The sequence below is a fragment of the Martes martes genome (assembly GCF_963455335.1).
Source record: "Martes martes genome assembly, chromosome: 10".
In the NCBI taxonomy this organism is placed as follows: Eukaryota; Metazoa; Chordata; class Mammalia; order Carnivora; family Mustelidae; genus Martes; species Martes martes.
In genome coordinates, this window is record NC_137898.1 from 110123396 (window position 1) to 110146887 (window position 23492).

Consider the following 23492-nt stretch of genomic DNA (forward strand, 5'->3'; position numbering starts at 1 on the left):
TTTGTTCTATCCAGATTATAATCAAAGGCTAGAAAATCATTCTATGAAACTAGATAGCTTGCCGCTGCTGGCAAAGCAGTTAGCCGTTCTGCTAAACCATGCGTGACACCCAGTAAATCACATCATTTATTTCAATGCGCATTCTATAATCTTTGTTCTGGAAGGCTCATTTGTTGTATGCACAAACCAGTGAAACATCCTTCTAATGTTCCTTATTTCCCGATTCATAATTGAATGACCTCTTAGGTATGCAGCAAGTCACGACATTTCAGAATCCACGTATAATATTTTAAACGTGCATACTATTTCCAAAGCTATTAAAAGAGTTAACTCCCAGCTCAAAGTCTATCTACTAGACAAAATATGCACACAAATGTTTGCATGTTCAAAAATTAAGAAAAAAAATTTTTCGCTTTAAAGGCCTTTTTCATTAGGTTTCAGGTGAAGTGAGCTGCTAGAAACTCAACTGTGCACAGTTCCATATTTGGTTTTATTTCTCCTGATGTATCATGGAAGTACTGAAGAAAGTCACACATGGATTTCAGTCTCGGCCTGCTACTTAATACCTTATGTGACCTTGGACAATTTTTAATTTTCTCAATCTATTATTTACTTCTAAATAAAATCCCATCAATACCACCTCCCCGTGTGTTGCTGGGAAGACGAAGTTGAGAGCACACCAAACTGCCATGTAGCAGAGTCATGTCATGACTAAGTGCTTAACACCATGTAAGCATTCAAATTTTAGCTTTCATCACTCATGTTATTTTAAGCACAGTGAGGCTAACTTGATAAAATATAACATAAGTTAATTTTTAAAAAGAAATGTGAGATCTACTCTTTAAATAAAACTTCCTTCCCGAGAATATTCAGTTTCCAAACCATAACATAAAAGCCTGACTGACTACTGACCGTTTTTCTGCTCCGACTCCTCATCCAATTAGGATGCTCTTTCCACATCGCCTCCTCCTTCCTTTCCCTCACTTCATCTATCTGCTGAAATAGGATCCAACCTCTGAATCCTGACTCTCTTAACTCACTGTTGGCATGTTATGGGAGATGCAGAGACAGAGATCCTATGTAGATCTCATAACCTCAATGTAAGCAGAAGCATAGTGAAAAGAGCTTTATAACAGGGACTCAAATATCTGTCTGTTTAATGACCGGGTAGTTGTAAGCACAACATAAAATTATTTCCCTTCTTCCTTTCCTAAAGGATCTACTGCTAGGCACTCTAAGAATTAAAAAGTAAGTTTCACTGAAAGTGAGAATTCTTTGTATTTGCTAATCAAAAGGATTTCTAAGTCAAAAAAGTAATTTGGGAACATTAAGTCATATTTATAGACTAAAATTTCATTCCTTAAGACAATTTAGTAAAAGTGCTACACTTTCTAGAAATTTAACCTAATATAAGAAATTACAATAAGTGTGCTAAAGAAGCACAGAGCTGACTGACAGTTTCCCAGGTTACTCTAAGAAATACATAATCTTTTTAGAAGTTAAAGAATACGATCAAGTTATCTGCGAACTGCACTACTTGAATATCTGAAGCATAACCATGAAACCTAGAAGTAACAGAAAACGCTGAATTTTAACTTTATTATATGGTCCATTCCAACTAAGGTACCCAATTTACCAAAAACTTACCCTTTGAGCTCTTTCTTTTAAATCTTGATCTTGTGCTAAAAATGCCTCCAATTTTTTCTGGATGTCTATAAGTTTTTCTGGGTTGATTCTTTATAACAACAACAAAAAAAAAGGTTAAACTAGGACATCTCAATTTTAGAAACTGAAGATAGCATATAGCATTTTCATATTCTTCTCAATATTTTTTTTTAAAGATTTTATCAATTTGACAGAGATCACAAGCAGGCAGAGAGGCAGGCAGAGAGAGAGAGGAAGGGAAGCAGGCTCCCTGCTGAGCAGAGAGCCCGATACGGCGCTCGATCCCAGGACCCTGAGATCATGACCTGAGCCGAAGGCAGAGGCCTAACCCACTGAGCCACCCAGGTGCCCCACTTCTCAATATTTTTAAATCTATAACATTATTTCTCATGTAGGAGCGAGAGTAGACTGAAATTACACTAGACACGAACTTGACTCACGTATTACGCATAACTTGGGGAGGGTAGGATCAAGATCAGAAATCTTTTCTCAAGACCCTATGCTGAGTGAAAGATGCTAAGGTTAACATCCAATTATCACTGGTTACTTCTAATGTCCATGAAGTTGGAACATAGCCTCTCATGGGAGATCTACTGTCCATGAAATAAATAAATGAAATCTAATGTCATTTTTGTAAGTATTTCCATTCTCAGTCAAATACCACAAAACTGGCTTTAAAAAATAAGTAAGTAGTCAAAAGATATAAATAATGTTTTCCTTACCTGGAAATTAGGTAACAGAATCATTAACTTAACTCCACCAAGGGAGGTTACAGGGAAGAATGAAATTCTTTCGGGGGTCTAGGTCTCACAAAAGAAATCGCACTTGTTTCCCTGAGTTAGACTGAACCATTTTGCAAAACCCTGCAAAACCAGGGTGGTGGTAGGTGGGGATGAATGAAGTGTTCTTTACTTTCTTTTAATTATAAAATCAAAGACACAAAAGGTAGAAAACCCTCACTGAGCCTCAACAACTAACAACTCACAACCTTGTTCCATCGAATCCTTACCCAAACCTTCCATCCCACCCTCAAACCCCCAAACACCCTCCAAGTTACTTCCTTCCAAGTCAAGCCAGTGTTTCAAGGAACCCAATGCAGGTGAAACTCCGATCCTGATCAATTCTGCTGACAATCTAAACACCTTCAAAAGACAGCACAATCCTCAAAAATATAACCCTACAAGTCTTATCCAAGAGGTATAATCCTCTCAACCCCCAATGCCTGCTGAAGATAACAAGTTCTCTGTTTCCTCTTATTTTCTCCATGAGCAATCTTCGAAAACTTGTTTAAAAAAAAAAACAAAGCAAACAAAAAAGTCACAAACCAGACAGCAGAAGACAAGAGGGAGGAGGAAATTAAGTGTACATAATTCAACATAATAATTCTGTGCCTCCGTTCTCCTAACAATCACATCAAAACAGCCAGCAGTTCTTACTTGATTTCCTTCACAGGCACTTTCTTCTGGAGAAGCTGCTGCACCATCCCTTTTTCTTCTGAGGGAAGCAGAATTAATAAGGCTTCACCATCCTCTTTGTACCTAAACAAACAAACAAAAAAATCTCTTCCACATCAGTGCAATCTACATTTTACATTTTAATAGTCTGATGAACATGTAACACAGAAGCAACTTTACCTAATTAGTAAATATTAGGAATATCATTTTTTTAACTTCTGTGACAACCGAAAACTAGGGCTCTGAGCATCTTTTTCAAAATCTCACCACTAAATAGAATTCTGAGTGACTTTTAAGCTACACCACAGTAGGAGAGCCAGATACTAAGAAACAAATCAATTAAAAAGAATTTCTCCTTTTTTTTTTTTTCTTTAAGCAGAGAGGGGCAGAGATAGATGGAGAGAGAGAATCTTAAGCAGGCTCCATGCCTAGCACAGAGCACAGCACCGGGCTCGATCTCACACCCTGAGATCACAATCTGAGCCACAATCAAGATTCAGAGACTTAATGGACTGAACCACCCAAGGGCCCCACCCAGGTGCCCCTAAAAAGAATTTCTTAAATAGCTCTCTGCCTATAGCAAAAAGATAATTTCCCATTCAAGCCACAAGAGAATCATAATATAATTAGTAATTTCAGAAACATGGTACCCAATACATTAAGGAAATCAAATCACCTTTCTGGGGATTTTATACCTTGGGAGTAACCTTGTTTAGTGGTGTCAGTTTTAAGAAAGGGATCTCTGCTTGAATCCATGTGCTTCTCTTCCTTTACCTAGTATAATTCTTACTTCCTGCTAAACCACCAGAAATTTCTACTTAAGTGGGCCACACTACACCCACAGGTACTTGCGCTTTAGTGCCACCTGCATACAGATTTCCCTGATAACTCTGTGTTGGCCATTGTGTGCAAGCAGTAACACAAAATGGAACTGGGGGTCTGTGTAATTTTTTTTAAAAGAAACAGAAGACAAAGTATTTTCATCAAAGCACTCTGTTCAGGGTTCATGCTATGAGGAACAAATTTTCACATATAAATAAATTATTTAGTGAGAAAGGTGCCAGGCATAAACCGCAAGCAACACAAAGAAAAAGAAAAAAAAGAACAGCCCTATCTTCAGTGATCTAACATTCGAGCTGACCAGAAAACACAAACACACACAAAAGCAGGAGATCCCAGAGAACGTCCCCCAAGATGGTACATTACTAAATGTAGAAGGACGACCAATAAATGCCACAAACTCAGAAGTGGAACAGACCACTCAGGCTTAGCCGGAGAAACACAAACCTGTCAGAGCAGATAGAATCTGAGGAGGACCTTGAAAGTCAACCTAAATAGGGAAAAGCTAAGATCTTCCAAAGGGGGAGAATAGCATGAACAAAAGAGTAGAAACCAGAGAATACAAGGCAAACTTAGTTAACTAAAGACAGGAGAAAACCAACAGAAGCCAGTGTCACTAAATGAACAGCAGAAAAGAGTGCCAGAAAGGGACATCAGAGTCTGGTTTTGGAGGACGCTGGACACCTGTGTCTAGAGAGCTAGAATACCACTATATGTAAGTGCAATTTTATCATTGAATACTGGAGGGGAAAACTGTCTGTGTTGACTTACTGTAGGTACCATAAAGACAGAAGAGCAATTTTCGCCTCATGCTGATTTCAAAACTCCACTCCTACACAAAAGGTGAAATTCCAGTGTAATAACTTTACAGAAATATCTGTATGTGTACATGTGCACACACAGAGAAAAGCATGAAATAAAATCTACCAAAAGTGCTAAGAGTTCTCTTTAATTCATAAATTTAACAAAATTTTAAGGGGCCACTAAATGCCAGGCACTAAAACTGACATAGTTCTGGCTGTCACAGAGCTTACAGACGGTCAGGGACAGGCAGCAGTAAAACCAGTAACTAACAATAAAGTGGCGTGAGTGTTACGGTGGGCATACGGGAAGCAGTAAAGACACGATCGAGAGCTCTACTGAATGTTGTCCAGGAGTCAAGAAAACTGCCCCAAGCAAATGACATCTAAGAGCAGAGACCTAAAAAATTAGGAATTAGTCAAATATTAGAGAAGAGTCAAGTTTTCTGGGGAAAAAGGCAGCATTTGCGCAAGTCCTTTGGATAGTTTCACCTTCTCTGTGCTTGTTAGCTTTTTCTAGGGTTTCTAAATGTATGTGTTTTAAACAGGGAGAGAAAGGAATAAAGCTGAAACACACATTTACTCCTTTTACTGTTTCATAAATGAGAAACTAATACCAAACACCTTCTCTTCATTGTATTTCAACACTAACTATTTCAATTCAAAATGTTTCATCATCACTTATTCAGAAGAAATATGAATTTAAAGCATGTCCCCTACACAGTGTTGGACTAAACCATCTGTGAAGGCAAAGATCACTAGTATATGAAGTAGTGAGGTGACATCCAGAGCAAACAAGGGATGTGAGAGCCTCTCAACTTCCGAAGCTGGTACAGGGGTAAAGAGAACTCTTGAAGGTATCAAAACAGCATCCACTGAAGCCCAGGGAATCTTCAGATGGACTCAGAAGCAGGAGTAATAAGCCTAATCATTACATCTATCTTGTCTACCCATTCATACACCCAGGGATAATCTGGAAGAATGGATCAGGAGTGAAGTCACACAAGGGCCATATCCAAACCTTTTTACAACTCTAACAGCTAAAAGACAGATAGATCTGCACAAGGTTAAGACAGAGTGCAGCACTGGAATTTAAAAGAACAAAATTCCCATATGAAAATGGAAAAAAATGTCCAAAGTCAAATCCCACAAGGCAAGAATCTATCAAAAATATCTTCACTGGCCACTTAACTATTCAACATCACACACGTCTCTTCCCCGTAGCAACATAAAGCACAAATATCTCCTCCACACCAATACCCAAAAATTTCCAGTAAGCTTTCATTTCAGAAATAAAAACATCTCTAAGAAGAAACCAGAAGCACATTTCTTTTCTTTTCTCTTTTTTTTTCAAATGCTTACAAGGATAGTCTATTTACCCATGAGTTAGCTTTTTGTATTTCAAAAGCAATATCCAAGGACTGAGGCTTGGTATATGTATAAAGAAAAATAAATGTTCTTCATAAGATCTACATTTTGGAACTCCAGATTAGACAGGTTGTTGTAAGAAACATTCTAAGCAACAAATAAAAAGCCCTGCATCTGAAACACACACACACACACACACAAAATCTCATTTTTACCACCAATAGTAATATCGTGTCACATTTATGCAGCCTTTTAGAATTTAGGAGGAACTTCACTTTACATTAATTTGCTAGTCTTTTACATGCAAGCAACTGGTAGAGGAGGCAAATAAATTTCTGGAAAGACCAGAACTAACTAAGAAAAAAAAAAATCTAGAACAAAAACAAAAACCACTGGCTAATCATTATATATCAGAGGCTTTAAACTTCCAGTTCATTACCTTTTTCGGCTCTACCAAGACTTCCTCCAGAAAGAAGGGTCCTTAATAGGTTGATCATGATTGTCTGACACCAAGAAGCTTACCTTCACACCCTACATCTCACTAGCATTTCTAGCTAAACTTGGGAGACCCAGACCACTGACTTCTGGGTCCCAAGAGTAATTCCTCCACTGAAATAACCTCAAAACAACCTCTGGCCAGAGGAAGGAGAGAAAGCCCTGCCGTTCTGACAATAATTTGCCTTCTACCCAATAACCACTAGTCCTCAACTACTCCAATGCCTATTCCCCAACACACCAACTCCACTCCAGCTGAAACTTTAAGTGTCCCTTAAACTTTGTCCACTCAGACCTCCAACCACTGCTGTAGCAAGATCCGGCAGTGTTCATGACTGCCTGGCTATTCTCAGTTCTCCCAGCCTGGTTCTCCAAGTTACAGATCAGGCTGGAAGAGAATGTTAGAAAAATTCCCTTCTTGTAATTTTAAAAATACATATGCAAACATATATGAAAATTTTTGTAGGTGGTGAGATACAGGTGGTATGTTCTGCCAACATCTAGAATCTATATCGTGAACAAACACTATTTTTATAACAAAACACAAGTTATCACGAAGTAGAAAGCAAAAAGTGTATATGTTTTTAAAATCTACATCTTTTGTGCCATTCTCACTTCACTGAACATCTTAGTATTTATCTTAGTACTTAGTACTATCAATATTAGGGTACTTCCTTATCTCCACCAGTATATCTGAGGACATACATGAACATACTTTTCCCACCCACCATACGTTTGTACCTACAAGCTGCTCACTAAGTATCTAGTGAGTGGACAGATGAAAACAAGCCACCAGAGGGTGCATAATCAGACTGGATTTAAAGTCAAAAGAACTGAACCCGAGCCCCAGCTCTACTATTCATTGGCTCTGTAACTGTGGATAACGAGTCAGTTTATCACCATACACTGCATTCTTATTTATAAATTAATGGTTTGAAGGAAATGATCCAGGTCCCTTCAGAATCTAAAGTTCTATACCTGTGATTCTCCTTTTTTTTTTTTTTTAAGATTTATTTATTTATTTGACAGACAGAGATCACAAGTAGGCAGAGAGAGGAGGAGGAAGCAGGCTCCCCGCTGAGCGGAGAGCCCGATGCAGGGCTCAATCCCAGGACGCTGAGATCATGACCGGAGCCAAAGGCAGAGGCTTTAACCCACTGAGCCACCCAGGCGCCCCTCTATACCTGTGATTCTTAACATACAAGCTGTTGTCACACTATAAGTAGGACCAGGAGGTGGAGAAACAGAGACAACTCTTGGGCACACTCTGCAATTCCAAAGCCTTCTTTCTGTGCCCCTCCCTGCATCTCCTTCTCTCTTCCCTACACCTTTACCTTACCTGTGGCAACAGCCCCACGGCGCCTGTCACTGAGGGACAACAGTGCAGTCGGCCCTGCAGAGGCACACAGGCAGCCACAGGAATCAGACTCCAACACTTCTGTTCCTCATGCACAACATGGCACAAAGGAGAGCTTATTCTGGGAGAAGGGGGATCTCTGACTCATAGAACATCTAAAGACTCTACACTAGATTGAAAAGAAAAGGACAGACTGGGATTATTCTGGGAAAAATAAAGTCACATGCAGCATGAGATCTTGGAAATACAGGAGGTATACCAGAAGACGCTCAACAATTTGAAACAATTCAGGGGAACTGGAAAGAAAGCAAGTTGGCTAACGTGTGTCTCATGGAAAGCTTCTAACAAACTGATAACGAACAAGGATCTAGGGAATTCAGAGAAAGGGCAGAAATTATTAGAGTCCATCAACTCTGGCCCCAGAATTTTAAAAAAGACTAAATTTTTATACATTGAAAACAAGAAGAAAACACATAAAAGCAGTGCCTACAAATTATACTAGGTGAAATTATACTTTCTGGAAACTACTTAAAGAGGTGATTAACCCCATTTTATAGGAGAAGAAATTGAGGCTTAAAGAGATTAAGAACTGGTCACAGAGTCCAAATCCATCAGGCAGCAGAGCCAGATCCAAAACTAAATTTCTTGACTTTTAAGGAGACTCTTGTGCTCGCTTCGGCAGCACATATACTAATATTAAGGAGACTCTTGATCAACTAGGGGATATCTGTCTCTCGGATTCCAAATAAAAAAGGAAAATGGATATAGTTTTAGTTTATCTTCATGATCATGAATGGCAGCAAATTTAAGTAAAGGTATCTATCTACCTATCTTCCTTCTTCCAGCACCTGGCATTCACGCCTTCTGGAAGCCCCACCTGAGAGCAGTAGCCACTAGATTTTACTAAATGAAAATATCTGGTTTGGGGCACACCGGCAAGAACAGGAGTCATAGGGTCAGAAAGACCCAAGTACAAATCCCAGCCCTGGCACTTCCCAAGGGATCTTAAACACATTTTACCTCACAATCCCTGAGAAATCATTTCCTAACAAAACAGTCTCTCCCACAAGACCAATATAAAGACCAAATGAGTTCTTGTATTTGTTCACTTAACAGATATCTGAGTGTCAGAAAGTAAATGGCTAAGCCACAACCCGCTCATTCCCTTAGGAAAGAGGATCCTCTGGCTGAAAATGAGAAAGTGACACAGTCAAGTCTCCTCATAAATATACGAATGACAGGCCTCCTGGGAAACAAACATGGCACACACTAGCATGTGAGCCCTCACCTACAGATGCTAAGGACAGGATGTCCCAGGTCTGTTTAAAGGTGTGGATACAAGGGATAGGTCTCTGTAGGCAGCGTGTGACCGAGCACACCAATGGCCCATCTGTGGAAGGGATAAATGGCACAACCATCTTAACGACCGTGAGGTCAGACTGGCCAGAGCCTACCCTGAGATGTTGAGAATGGCCCTGTGGAGCTATGGTGGAGGTCCCAGACCTCTTACTGCTCACAGATCCCTTACCATTCGTTACCTTCCTATATCCTTGAAACTGTTAGGAAAGCTTGATATTGGGTGTGCTAGGCAGCTACAAAATGGCTCCCAGAAATCTGGGCCTTCTTGCATTCACGCCCTTGGGACCCTCCCCACACTGAGTAAGGCTGATTTGTGGAACCATTAGGATATGACAGGTAAGATGGAGTTTGAGTTCCAAGTCTAGGTCACAAAAGACACTGCTGCTTCCACTTTACCCTGTCTTACTCTCTCCCTTACTCTCACTGATGAGGCCATCTACTATGTTATAAAAAAGCCCCACAAAAAGAAAAACCACAAGCAAGGACCTCAGAGGCACCTGCCAACGTGAATGAGCTTGGCATGGGACCCACCACCAGCTGAGCCTGAAAGTACTGTGTGACACCTTGACTATAGTCTTGTAAGGACACAGATGAGCAGCCAGGGATGAGCCGCACCTGGCTTTCTGATCCACAGAAACCGGGAGAAATGGTTCTTGCTTTAAGCCACTGTACTGTGCTATTGCAGGAGCACAGTACACTGTGGTTATACTGCAGTAGCTTAATTAATTTTAGGTAAGCTCTGATCCATGAGTCTGATTTGAGAAAGTAATTGTGTTATCTCAACTGTCTGCTCTGTGCCGAGCCCTGTTTAAAGCACTCAAGGTATATCAATTAAGTAGACATATTTCCTTGCTTTTATGGAGCTTACGTTCTAGTGAAGAGAAAGGAAAACAATACACTAAGGAAAAGCCCTAGTGTATCGGAAGGTCCTGGTATGGAAAAAAGAAAGTACAGAGTGAGGTGAGGAGGAATGATTAGTGCAGGTTAAGAAAGATAGCCATGCAGATGCTCAAGGAAAAACCATTCCAGAAAAAGAAACAGTAACTTAAAGGGGCCATGGAGGGGAAAAACATGCCCGGCATGAAGGAGAAAGAGCTCCACCAGTGTGGAGCATAGGGGCAGAGGGGAACAGAAAGTACAGTTGGAAGGGCTTGAATAATATCAAGTCACTGGCTTTTATTCGGAGTGAACAGGAAGCCATCAGAGGGCTGACATGATCTGACTTGTGTTTAAAAGGATCACTGTGCCTGCTGTGTTGAGAACAGACAGCAGGAGAGCAAGGGGGAAGCTCCCAGAACTAACCGACTCCTAAGAAATATCAGCCCAGTGATCGACCTCTGCAGCTAACCTGGCCCATTTCCATCCCAGCTCAATGCTTCTTGATGCAAAATAAAGAACTGGTTTTGCCCTTTAAAAACAAAAACAACAACAACAACAACAAAAAATTAATTTCTAAATGGCAACCAGACCAAGGCAGAAAGCCATGTAAAAAACCATTATCCAGGGGCGCCTGGGTGGCTCAGAGGGTTAAGCCTCTGCCTTCGGCTCAGGTCATGATCTCAGGGTCCTGGGATCGAGCCCCACATCGGGCTCTCTGTTCAGCAGGGAGCTTGCTTCCCCCCCTCTCTCTGCCTGCCTCTCTGCCTACTTGTGATCTCTCTCTCTGTCAAATAAGTAAATAAAATCTTTAAAAAAAAAAAACAAAAACAACAACAACAAAATTAATTTCTAAATGGCAACCAGACCAAGGCAGAAAGCCATGTAAAAAACCATTATCCAGGGGCACCTGGGTGGCTCAGTGGGTTAAGCCTCTGCCTTCAGCTCAGGTCATGATCTCAGGGTCCTGGGGATCAAGTCCCACATCGGGCTCTCTGCTCGGAAGGGAGCCTGCTTCCTCCCCTCTCTCTCTGCCTGCCTCTCTGCCTACTTGTGATCTCTCTCTGCCAAATAAATAAATAAAATCTTAAAAAAAAAAAAAAAGAACCATTATCTACCTAGAAGAAGTAGGCTGAAAGTAAGATCTTCGTAAATCTAAGTTAAAGGAATTAAAGAAGCAAGAATTTCCACTAGCAAAGATTGCTCCCATCTCACACCTAAGATATTCAGGGTAACCTTCAGTAAATTAAAGCTCATGGAAATTGTCTTTTACTTTTATTATTTCAATTTACAAAACAATTAAGGACACTTTAAAAAAATTATCTTTATTATCTATTCCATAAAGTACCAGTATTTTCCACAAACCATAAACTCTCCAAAGTTATCACGGCAAAAATTTGAACTACTTTGCATCTTCATCTGTGCCAGTTGGTTTAAACTGCTGCCCAGGAGCGTGCAAAGCAAAGAGTTGGCCTCTGCTGCCCCCTAGTGGAACCACACTCTGCTATCCACATCACTCACAAAGTCTGAGATCACGCAGGAAAGGCTTAGGGGAATACCACTGGAATTATTTTACCCCAACTCTAGAAAACAACAGTTGTACATATATAAACTCATCTTTTTTTTTTTTTTTTAAGTAACCTCTAGGCCCAACGTGGGGCTCGCACTGATGAACTTGAATCAAGAGTGGCATACTCTACCAACTGAGCCACCTTTTTTTTTTTTAAAGCAGGCTCCCCGCTGAGCAGAGGACCCCCCCCCCATGTGGAACTCGATCCCAGATGGGATCATGACCTGAGCTGAAGGCAACAGCTTAACCCACTGAGCCACCCAGGCACCCCTGACTCTCACCTTTTATATTTAAACTCCCAATAGTTATATATGAACAGTTATTTATAACTCCTATCTTCCAAACACAGACCTCTACTCTCCAAATAAAAGCACTTAGAAAAAAGAGGAGTGAAGTGAGTGAGCCTGAGTGGCTCAGTTGGTGAAGCATCCAATGCTTGATCTCAGCTCAGGTCTTGACCTCAGGGTTCTGAGTTCAAGTGTTGCACTAGACTCCACACTGGGCGTGAAGCCTACTCTTAAAAATTAATTAATTAATTAATTAATTAAATTTTTTAAAAAGAGAAATATCTAACGTATGCCTACTTTCCACTACAAAATTTTTTTATTTTCAAATGGGCATCATCTTAAGAAATGGAAAAGCTTGGTTTTATGAGTACCAAGCACTGCAAGCCCTAAAGACAACCTTTTTTTTTTTTTTTTTTTTTAAAGATTTTATTTATTTGACAGACAGAGATCACAAGTAGGCAGAGAGGAAGGCAGAGAGAGAGGAGGAAGCAGGCTCCCTACGGAGCAGAGAGCCCAATGTGGGGCTCGATCCCAGGACCCTGGGATCATGACCCAAGCCGAAGGCAGAGGCTTTAACCCACTGAGCCACTCAGGTGCCCCAAGACAATCGTTTTTAAGTACACTGTGTCACAGAACACAGCTTGATAAAATTATATTCATATTCCTTGCCTCACCTGTCTCTAAATGAGATCACTTTGTTTAAAGGGGTGCGGATGGTTAAGGAAAAAAGACAAAATTTTTCTCAATACCAAGGATCAAGAGAATTTTAGGTGAATAAATTAAAACAAAGTACTTCAAGACAAGTACCGGAATCACCATTTCCACTCAGCTAAAACATATAAAGGAAAAAAAGATTCCTCAAACCTTAGCTATTTTGCCACAAAGCACTGAATTCATTTCTCTATATTCATATATTACAGCTCACCTCCACAAGTAAACACTATCTGGCAACCCAGTTTTAATTACAGCATAAACACAGGATTTTAATTAGTTTCAAATTTTAATTTAGCCTTATTCAATTCAATTATCCAGTCTCATGGCCCAAGAAACTTTCTAATTATCTGTAAGCCCACTAATGGCAACTTTTAAACTGCAATTTCACTATTTCTCTTATTAAACTGCCCAAGAAAAAAAAGTATTGCATATCCTAAACATTTCCACTGACTACTCATCTAAAAGAGTCGATTCGAACATTTTAATTGTTTACAAGGGATCAAAACAGACTTGTACTTTAAAAATTAATGACATTAGATATTACAATAGTTTTTCAAATTAGTATTTTCTCTTCAAATACAATCGTGATGTTGCTGTAGCTACTCTTCATCTCCAGTAATTAGGACCAATTTAACCTTCACCCTGGTATGTTTGACTACGTAAGATTTTCAACAACCTCTCTGGGAACCAAAAACCTTGAAATAATCCTCCCTGGTGAACTTTTTTTTTTTTTAATTTATTTATTTGACAGACAGAGATCACAAGTAGGCAGAGAGGCAGGCAGAGAGAGAGAGAGAAGCAGGCTCCCCGCTGAGCAGAGAGCCCCATGTGGGGCTTGATCCCAGGACCCTGGGATCATGACCTGAGCCGAAGGCAGAGGCTTTAACCCACTGAGCCACCCAGGTGCCCCTGGTGAACTATTTTATGATGCAGTGAGATGTCCAATCATTTTCATAAAAGAAGAGTAACTGTAAAATACTATTTAAAAGTGTTCTATAGGGTGGCTCAGTCGGTTAAGCATCTGCCTCCGGCTCAGGTAATGATCTCGGGATCCTGGGATCAAGACCCACATGAGGCACCCTGCTTAGCGGGAAGCCTGCTTCTCCCTCTTCCTCTGCCCCTCCCCCTGCTTGTGCACTCTCATGCTCTTTGACAAATAAATCAAATAAATAAATAAAAGTGTTCTATAAAAAAATGCATTTGCCCTGTCTATCTCCACACCAAATGGTAAAACTAACAAGCTTGTGTGCCCCTGGAGCAGTATGCTCATGAGAAGCCATATCCCACCTTATCCAGACTGCAAATGTGTGCATGGGTACATGTAGAAATTCATACATACTACACATTTACTGAAGAACATGAAATATTGGAGGAACGTTCATTCCACCAACTACATACTCACCACTTCTGAGTCTCTCACTATGAAAGATAACCCAAACAGGTACCCATACGAGCATCAATGATACACCACCCACCTTTCTATAAAATGAAAAACAAGACCTCTGTTCTAACCAGGTCCAATTTCCTTAGACCCCATGAGAAGTCAAAATGTCACCAGTCGGGACGCCTGGGTGGCTCAGTTGGTTAAGCAACTGCCTTCGGCTCAGGTCATGATTCCAGCGTCCTGGGATCGAGTCCCACATCCGGCTCTCTGCTCGGCAGGGAGCCTGCTTCTCCCTCTGCCTCTGCCTGCCACTCTGTCTGCCTGTGCGCGCTCTCTCTCTCTCTCTAATAAATAAATAAAATCTTTAAAAAAAAAAAAAAAAAAAAATGTCACCAGTCTACAGGCAAGTCTGTCTGAAGGCATGATGACACCATATACAGAACTCACTTCTAACTCCACTGCTTATTCAAATTATATTGTTAATTGCAATAAAAACACTTTTGACCCCAAAGTACATAAATCCTATTTTTAAATAGCTTTATCTTTCACTATTGTACTATCCTCTCCCTTATGCTGGACACAAGAAATGTGCTGGACTACATTTTGATTACAGCCCATGTTTAATGGCCCACAAGGTAAATGTGACTCAAGCAATCAAACATTATTAAGACTAAAAATGAATAGGAGAGCTCTATTTGTTCTCAGGTGACAGGACAACATGAAAAACCTTCACATCAGCCAAAACATACAACAAAATTCACCAGATATGACCAAAAATTTCTTCTTCAAAGTCATCCAAAAACTATGGATTCAAAGAAATTTAAAATAACTACACACTAAAGAGATTTAATAGAGAAACAAGGGACAGGGGACACTTGGGGCTACTTGCTGGAAGGGACACAGGGCAAGCAGAAGGGCAAGTCTGCTGGAGATGATACTTTCTGCTTGGAAGATGGTTTAAATCTTGGGTCTAAAGATCCTGCCATCTCTGGGAAACCATTCAGCACAAGTCGTGACTTAAAAATGGGAAGAAACTGTTGGACCAGGCAGACCAACATGTGGTGTCTCTTCCATCATCAAGTATCAATGTCTCACTGACAACCATGTTATAAGTACTCATCCAGTTTCAATGAGAAAGTAAATGCTGTAAGGTAAATCCAAAGAAACAGTCCAACTGTGGTAAATCATAATCACTCATAAACCTACTATGATTATTCGAATTATTCCCAATTCTTAACCTTTACAAAGGTCCGTAAGATGAACATCTTTACAGAAATTTTACCCATCTCTTTTCTTAAGATCAGTGTTTCAATGTTGAATGTGAGGCATGAGGAGGAAAGCTAAGGCTTTGGTAATTGTTACCAAATGCTCTCCAGAAAGATGCTAATCAGTTACCATTCTATCAACAGCTTACTTCACCCAACTGCAATAGCAAAGAAATGAGTCAGCATACCTACCTGGCGGTTCTACCTGCTCTGTGAATATACGTGTTGGCATCCTCTGGACAATCAAACTGAAGAACCCAATTCACAGCTGGGAAATCTGTACATAAGGAATGTCAAGTTAGGAAATCAGTTTCAAGATCTACCATGCTGTACTACTTTTTTTTTTTTTTTAAGATTTTGTTTATTTATTTGAAAGAGAGAGAGAGGTTACACAGGCAGGGGGAGGGGCAGAGGGGGGAAGAAGCAGACCCCCTGCTGAATACAGAGTTCAATGCAGGGCTGGATCCCAGGACCCTGAGATCATGACTTGAACCAAAGGCAGATGCTTAATCTACTGAGCCACCCAGCTGACCCACTATTTTTATTTTACAGGATTATTTGCCAGGGCTTTCCATCACATCAAACTCATCTGTGAATTTTATTAAAAATAAAATTAATTGCATGAACGAAGAGATAATAAACAATTCTCCCTTGATAGGTAGTGTTTGAATATGAAGGTTATTTTGTATCTGACACAGAAGAGACTGCTTTGTGTCAGACAAATAATGAAATACCCTGATATTTAATAACCTAAAAGGACCCACTTCTCATGGGCTCCTGGTGAACTATAAAATTGAGTTCTCAATTTTTTATTTTTAAATATTTTATTTATTTGAGAGAGACACAATGAGAGAGAGCATGAAAGGGGAGAAAGTCAGAGGGAGCAGACTTCCCATGGAGCAGGGAGCCCGATGTGGGACTCGATCCCAGGACCCTGGGATCATGACCTGAGCTGAAGGCAGTCACTTAACCAACTGACCCACCCAGGCGCCCTGAGTTCTCAATTTAAATGAAACTTCACTTTCCTTGCTCTTCCCATCTACATTTAAATTAATGATGTCTTTCTAAGTCCCTTTTTCTCATTTCTCAGCAATAATTATTCTGTACACATATTTGGCTACAGAAGTTTTCATTCATTTCCAGACACTGTGTTCTCAACTCCTTAAAAGAACTACCTTTAATCACGTGTGTATTTTGCTGTGAGGATTTCGAATCAATTTCTGTAACAGAGAAAAGGGTTGAGCACCAAAACCAAACCAAACCAAACCAAACCAAAAACAACGTGGGGGTAGCAGAAGAGGAATGACAGAGACGTAACGAAAGGAAATCTTTGGTAATTTTTCTAAATATGGTAAAAATTAAGAAAAACAGTATAAGAATATCACATCAAAATATAAAACTAAATACAAAAAAAAAGAAGACTAACAGAAATTTAAGGAGTTCCTTCTGAAGAATGAGGAGGTGTAGAGCCTACTAGGGCTTTTAGCTTATTTTTACCCAGGTGTAGGAGATAATTCATTTAAAAAATGGAAAGAGTTTAGAAAGTTTTAAAAGGGTACTGGTGTATCCTAAAGAAATCCTAGGATGTTTCCTTAAGAACAGAGCTTCAGAATATTCACTGCACATTTTTAGAATAAAAAGACTGAAATTTCAATGTTTATTATTCCAGAAATGGGTAAATTCATACCAAAAGACATTCTTCAAAACACATATAAAGTCAACATGGAAAGACTTGGGGCACCTGACTGACTCAGTAAGTAGAGCATGTGACTCTTGATCTTGGGATTGTGAGTTTGAGCCCCATTGTGGATACAGAGATTACTTAAAAATAAATCTTAAAAAAAAAAAGGAAAGACTTCAAAAGCAAGTCCTACACTACCATATATAACATTGTTTATATGAACTTTTTATATACCCACTACTTTATATGTAGCTTATGAATATGATATTAACTTTTTATTATTTTTTTTAAATCTATTTATTTGACAGACAGAGATCACAAGTAGTCAGAGAGGCAGGCAGGAAGAGAGAGAGGAAGAAGCAGGCTCCCCGCTGAGCAGAGAGCCCAATGGGGGGCTCGATCCCAGGACCCTGGGATCATGACCGGAGCTGAAGGCAGAGGCTTTAACCCACTGAGCCACCCAGGTGCCCTGATCATATTAACTTTTTAAAATAACCTAGAACAGAGGTTTTTGACATTTTTGACTATAACTGAAGCCTATGAAGTCCTTCTCAGAACGTTTTTATGTGCATAAAGTAAAACATATAAGAAAGTTATAAGCTTTTTTATTTTTTATTGAAATTTTTGACATAGTAATATATACGCTTATTTACTAACACATTATACAACCTAGCTGTGGGTCTAATAACTACCATAATATCAAAGTCGTACTGAATGTGAACAATATACAAAAATAATTGCAAAAACTGTGAAGTTATTTCAACCTAGAATTCTATTCCCATCCCAACTATCACTCAAGAATAGAACACACGGGATGCCTGCGTGGCTCAGTGGGTTAAAGCCTCTGCCTTCAGCTCAGGTCATGGTCCTGGGGTCCTGGGATCCAGCCCTGCATCAGGCTCTCTGCTCGGCAGGGAGCCTGCTTCCCCTCCCCCTCTGCCTGCCTCTCTGCCTACTTATGATCTCTATCAAGTAAATAAATAAAATCTTAAAAAAAAAAAAAGAACACACAGGGGGCACCTGGGTGGGTCAGTCATTAAGTACTAAGTGTCTGCCTTCAGCTCAGGTCATGATCCTGGGGTCCTAGAACTGAGCCCCTGCTCAATGGGAAGCCTGCTTCTCCCTCTCCCACTCCCCTGCTTGTGTTCCCTCTCTTGCTGTGTCTCTCTCTGTCAAATAAATAAATAAAATCTTTAAAAAAAAAAAAAAAAAGGACATGCATGTAACAACTGAAATTTACCTCCCATGCTGCACCCTTACTGAAAAAGCTACTAGGGAATGAGATTTTATTTACTTTTTATTTTATTTTTAAGCAATCTCTACACCCAGTGTGGGACACAAACCTACAACCGCAAAACCAAGAGTCACATGCTACACCAACTGAGCCAGCCAGGCACCCCTAGAGAATGAGATTATAAATGTTTTAAAAGAAAATGAGAAAATAAATCAAGAAAGAGGAAGAGATCTGGATAGAAGAGTCTCAGGATGACAAATGTGCATGATGTTTATGGAGCAACAGTCCAGGTGAGAGCTGAAGACAGAGGCTGTAAGAGGGTCTCAAGGAAGAGAGAAACAGACTGCGTCTGAACTGTTAGAAAAGTAAGCATGAGACATCTGCTAGGACAGCTGAGAAAGATCAGAACTGGGATCACAAACGAAGCAAATCTTAATTAACTATTAACTTAAAAACACAAATAAAAGATTGGAGACAACTGGTGTGCCACTTCCCTCAGCAGACTATTACACAGCCCAAACAAGTTAAATACAAAATGCTGATTTTACCAAAGTCCTGGCATAATGATATAGGTTAGAGAGCTTTAAAAATATGCATACTTAGCTACAGCCTCCAGTCACACAGGAATGAATGCATATGATGTCTGAGATATGTTTTAAAATATTCCCAGACCAACAGGGAGATGGGAAGAAATAAGGGAATTATGAAAAAGATTGTCAGTAAAGCTGGGTAGTATATATGAGGATACACTGGATGTATCATTCACGTGTATGTAAAATCTGTCACAGTCATTAACATAAAGTAACTGAAAAATTTACCACCTATTTATTCTCATGTTGTATATTCATAAACTTCCTCTAATTTACTTCCGTACCCCATCCCGCCACCATAAAGCCACCAGCTGTAAAACAGTATCAGTGGCTTCTTGAAAGCTGAAGTACATTAAGTATGTTTTTAAAATAAAAATATTTAGTGACAAAATGTGACTTCAAATATTCTTGTTAAGTTGTAATATTTTATCAAGTTTCCAATTTTTGAAGAAACAGAGTACTTTTTCCTCTTATCTTTAAATCTTTAATCCTCCTCTGATTTTGTGGGCTCCTCGGGATTCTAGGATTATTTTCATAAACAATAAGCACAAAAGATGAAAACATGTTTTTCACTGATAGAGCCTTAATTTAATTTACTTGTTTTTCTAAGAGAAGAAGGACCAATTATTTGAATCAAACTATGAATTCCCAAATCCATCCATTTATAAGCAAATTCTGTAAGACTCGATCCCAGAGTATTTTCTGCTAAGCTCTTACCCAGCCCCCTGGCGGCAATATCAGTAGCAAAGAGCACAGCGGCTCTCTTGCGGACAAATTCGTTGTAGACTTCCATCCTTCTCATCTGCTGCTGGCGGCCGTGCAGCGCAAGGATAGAGATGCCAGGACGGAGCCGGCAGAACACTCGGTACAGATACTGAACCTAGACATGAACAGAGAAAGGAGTTTGGTACTTCGAGACAGCAGCAGCACAGCAAGCTTATGAGACGAACAGCAAAAACGCTTTAAGGAGCACAAGTTTCACCAATTAAAAAATGTGGAGCAGAGAAGGGAAAATGCAGTCTTAGAGGTGAGGTCTTCAAGCACTTTTTGATCACATTATTTCCTATGAGAATTTTTTAAAAAATATGCTCCCTTTACATTTTCAACTTGATAGTGGACATTTTTCCAAATATAATTAATTGCAAAAACTGTAATTTCTGATATATTATAAATGCTGAGAATTTAAAATAAACTTCTTACACATGTATCCAATAGATTCTAAGTAGCAGAGCAATTTGATCCCCACAATCTTTTTTTTTTTTTTTTGAGAGATCACAGGTAGGCAGAGAGGCAGGCAGAGAGAGAGAGAGGGAAGCAGGCTCCCTGCTGAGCAGAAAGCCCGATGCGGGACTCGATCCCAGGACCCTGAGACCATGACCTGAGCTGAAGGCAGCGGCTTAACCCACTGAGCCACCCAGACGCCCCCCCACAATCATTTTTAAAATATGAAAAAATAATAAAGGTCATGCCTGTGTGAAAGAAGGCTCCTCAACTTCGCTATGAACCTAAAACTGCTACAAAGAAGTAAGCCCTTGAAAAAATTAGAGACAAAATAAACTTAAGAAATTTTGCATTTATTTTCCTCCGTGAACTCTTTTTTTTTTTTTAAGACTTTATTTATTTATTTATTTGACAGACAGAGATCACAAGCAGGCAGAGAGGCGGGCAGAGAGAGAGGAGGAAGCAGGCTCCCTGCTGAGCAGAGAGCCCGATGTGGGGCTTGATCCCAGGAACCTGGGATCATGACTTAAGCCGAATATTCCATATACATCCAGAGGCTGAGGCTTTAACCCACTGAGCCACCCAGGCACCCCCTCCTTGAACTCTTATGTCAACTTTCTGACCCCACAGAATTTTAACTTAATAGTTTTATGCTTCAAAGTCTTTTGATTATATTAACAATATTCACAACTTTCTATGATAAAATAATGAATATCAGTTTTAATTTCTAATTTCCTGTGGGCATAAAGCTATTAAAAATTCTCAGACTAAGCTATACTTCATTAGCATAGAACTGACCAGTACAAGAAATGTCAGAATTTGATAAAAAGCAAAACAAAGAGGTTCCTGGGTGGCTCAGTGGATTGAGTGTCTGCCTTCAGCTCATGATCTCAGGATCATGGATCAAGCCCTGTGTCAGGCTCCCTGCTCCATGGTGAGCCTGCTTCTCTCTCTCCTTCTGCACCCCTGACTTGCAAGTGCTCTTTAAATAAAGAAATAAATAAATATTTTTTTAAAGGCAAAACAAGAAGAACTAATTAACATAATAATTTTGTTATACAACACTGGATGTTATTACATCTCTTCTTATATGGAAGTAAATGGAGCTGTTAGCTTTATTTCTCTTTAGTTTACATATTAATAAATGAATACTACTAACTGGTAGATTGAGGCAGAGTACCGCATTATTTTATTCCTATTTTCTCTTTCTAATATGCATGTTAAGAAAATCTCTTCATGAAAATAAAGAAAATGTACTAGATGGAACCATGGCGCACTGATGGTAGGAATGCAAACTGGTGCAGTCACTAAGGAAAACAATATGAAGGTTCCTCAAAAAATTAAAAATAGGAATACTATATGACCCAGCAATTCCACTATGGGGTCTTTACCCGAAGTAAACAAAAATACTAATTCAAAATGATATATGCAGCCCTATGTTTACTGCAGCATTATTTACAATAGCCAAGACAGGGAATCAAGTAACATGCAGGGATGAATGGATAAAGAATAGGTGATACATATACACAATGGAATATTACTCAGCCACAAAAAAGAATGAAACCTTGCCATTTACAACAACATGGATCTAGAAAGTATAACGTTAAGTGAAATAAATCAGAGAAAGACAAATGCCATATGATTTCACTCATGTATGGATTTAAGAAAATAGCAAACAAAGACAAAAATAGACAAACAAAAAAACAGACTCTTTAGAGAACTAGTCGTTGCCAGAGGGAAGGTGGGTGAAACAGGTGATGGGGATTAAGTACACTTATCGTGGTGAGCACTGAATAATATATAGAATTAATGAACCACTATATTATACACGTGAAGCTAATGCAACCCTATATGTAAAATTATACTGGAATTCTAAAAATAAATTTTAAAAAAAGAATATGTACTGGAAAGAACCTTAACTCTTTGAACTCCTATATTCCAAAATGATGATAAATAAAATTTCTAAAAATCTATCACCTAAGAAGTCCATTAAGTCTCCCTACAAATTTTGTTAAAAGCAAAGAATGGTAAGCCAACTGAACCACAAAAAACCTGTTACCTTGTCCTTAGAGCCATTCACTTTCTGAACAGCAATGCTCCTGGTGCCAGGAAGGTTCTCAGGTCCTGAGACAATGCACCAGGAAGATGACAGATGGATGCACTCATGCCCTTCTTTTGCAGTTCTAAAAGGGCTATCATGCAAAGGGAGGAGGGGAAAGGTGAACCTGCAGATGACAGATGCACTCTCAGGCAAACCAAGCTCAAAAATGCATATGCAAACCTAGGAAGGGTCAACTGAGAACATAAAAACTTTCTACAGTTTGCATCTCCTGAATGAAAACTGCCCTTAAATTCCTGCTCTTGAAAAAGCTTACTGAGGTGGACAATTTTCCAAGATCACTCTGGCTAGAATGTGCGATAACTATAGGAAAGAGAGTGTGGGAATGAAGAGACCAGCCATGAGTAAGAGAAAGTTAAGCACGGCTTAGATTTAGTGATAGCATGAGGTGTGGTGAGAGGTGGTAGAGCTAATGCGAGTTACCACTATATTGACAATGAGACGAAGACAGGAAACAATTAAGGATTCAGTCATTTGAGATGGGGAAGAAATGGGAAGGAGTAGATCTTCAGAATATGAAATCTTAAATTGCTTTTCTTATTTTAAACTTGAGATACCCTCAAGACACTCAACTGGAAATCTCTAGTATTTAAGTGGATACACAAATCTGGGGCTCAGGAGAGTGGTCAGGGCTTGAGATGTTGATGTGGCAGGTGTTAGAACACAGATGGCATTTAAAGCCATGGAAATGAAGAAGTTTCCTAAAAAGAGTAAAGACAGAAAAGGACAAGAGTACAACAGACAAACCATTACTTATCTTTCCTATAAGCTGGAGGGAAACTTACTGTTATATTTACCTCGCTAAGTACTTAAAAAGCTGTAGTCTAGAATCTACCTACTATATGCCAACAACTATGTATGCTCAGGTAATCTGAAATATAGAGAGAAAAGTGACATAAAAGTCATTCAAGGTCCCTTCTCTTTAAGGGAAGAGACTTTCTTATTTATCACTGAATGCTTTATTCAAGCACATGGCTAGTGTTAAACAAATGTGTTAACTAAATTTAAGACATATATCCTATGGAAGGATAGAGGGAAATCGCTGATTATAACAAGGGGATCGGGAGTATCACAGAAGGACCTCCAGATGTAACATTTGAGCTTAGCCTTACAGGGCATTCAACACATTAGTGTAAAGGAATGCAGGAGGGCATTCCAGAGATCAGCATGATAAAGGACATCAAAGCATGGAAATAAATGGCACATTCAGTTC

At 39.5% G+C, this 23492-nt stretch overlaps 1 protein-coding gene across 1 annotated transcript in view; it reads right to left on the reverse strand.

Annotated features, from left to right (window-relative positions):
* Window positions 1-23492, reverse strand: part of DDX10 (DEAD-box helicase 10) — a 276083-nt gene that overhangs the window by 226966 nt on the left and 25625 nt on the right. Inside the window, exons 8-11 of the mRNA XM_080817845.1 lie at window positions 19657-19819; window positions 15627-15711; window positions 3102-3203; window positions 1648-1735 (exon numbers count right to left, since the gene is read on the reverse strand). Coding sequence (XP_080673971.1) covers window positions 1648-1735; window positions 3102-3203; window positions 15627-15711; window positions 19657-19819 — 438 coding nt within the window. The remainder of the gene's footprint in view (window positions 1-1647; window positions 1736-3101; window positions 3204-15626; window positions 15712-19656; window positions 19820-23492) is intronic.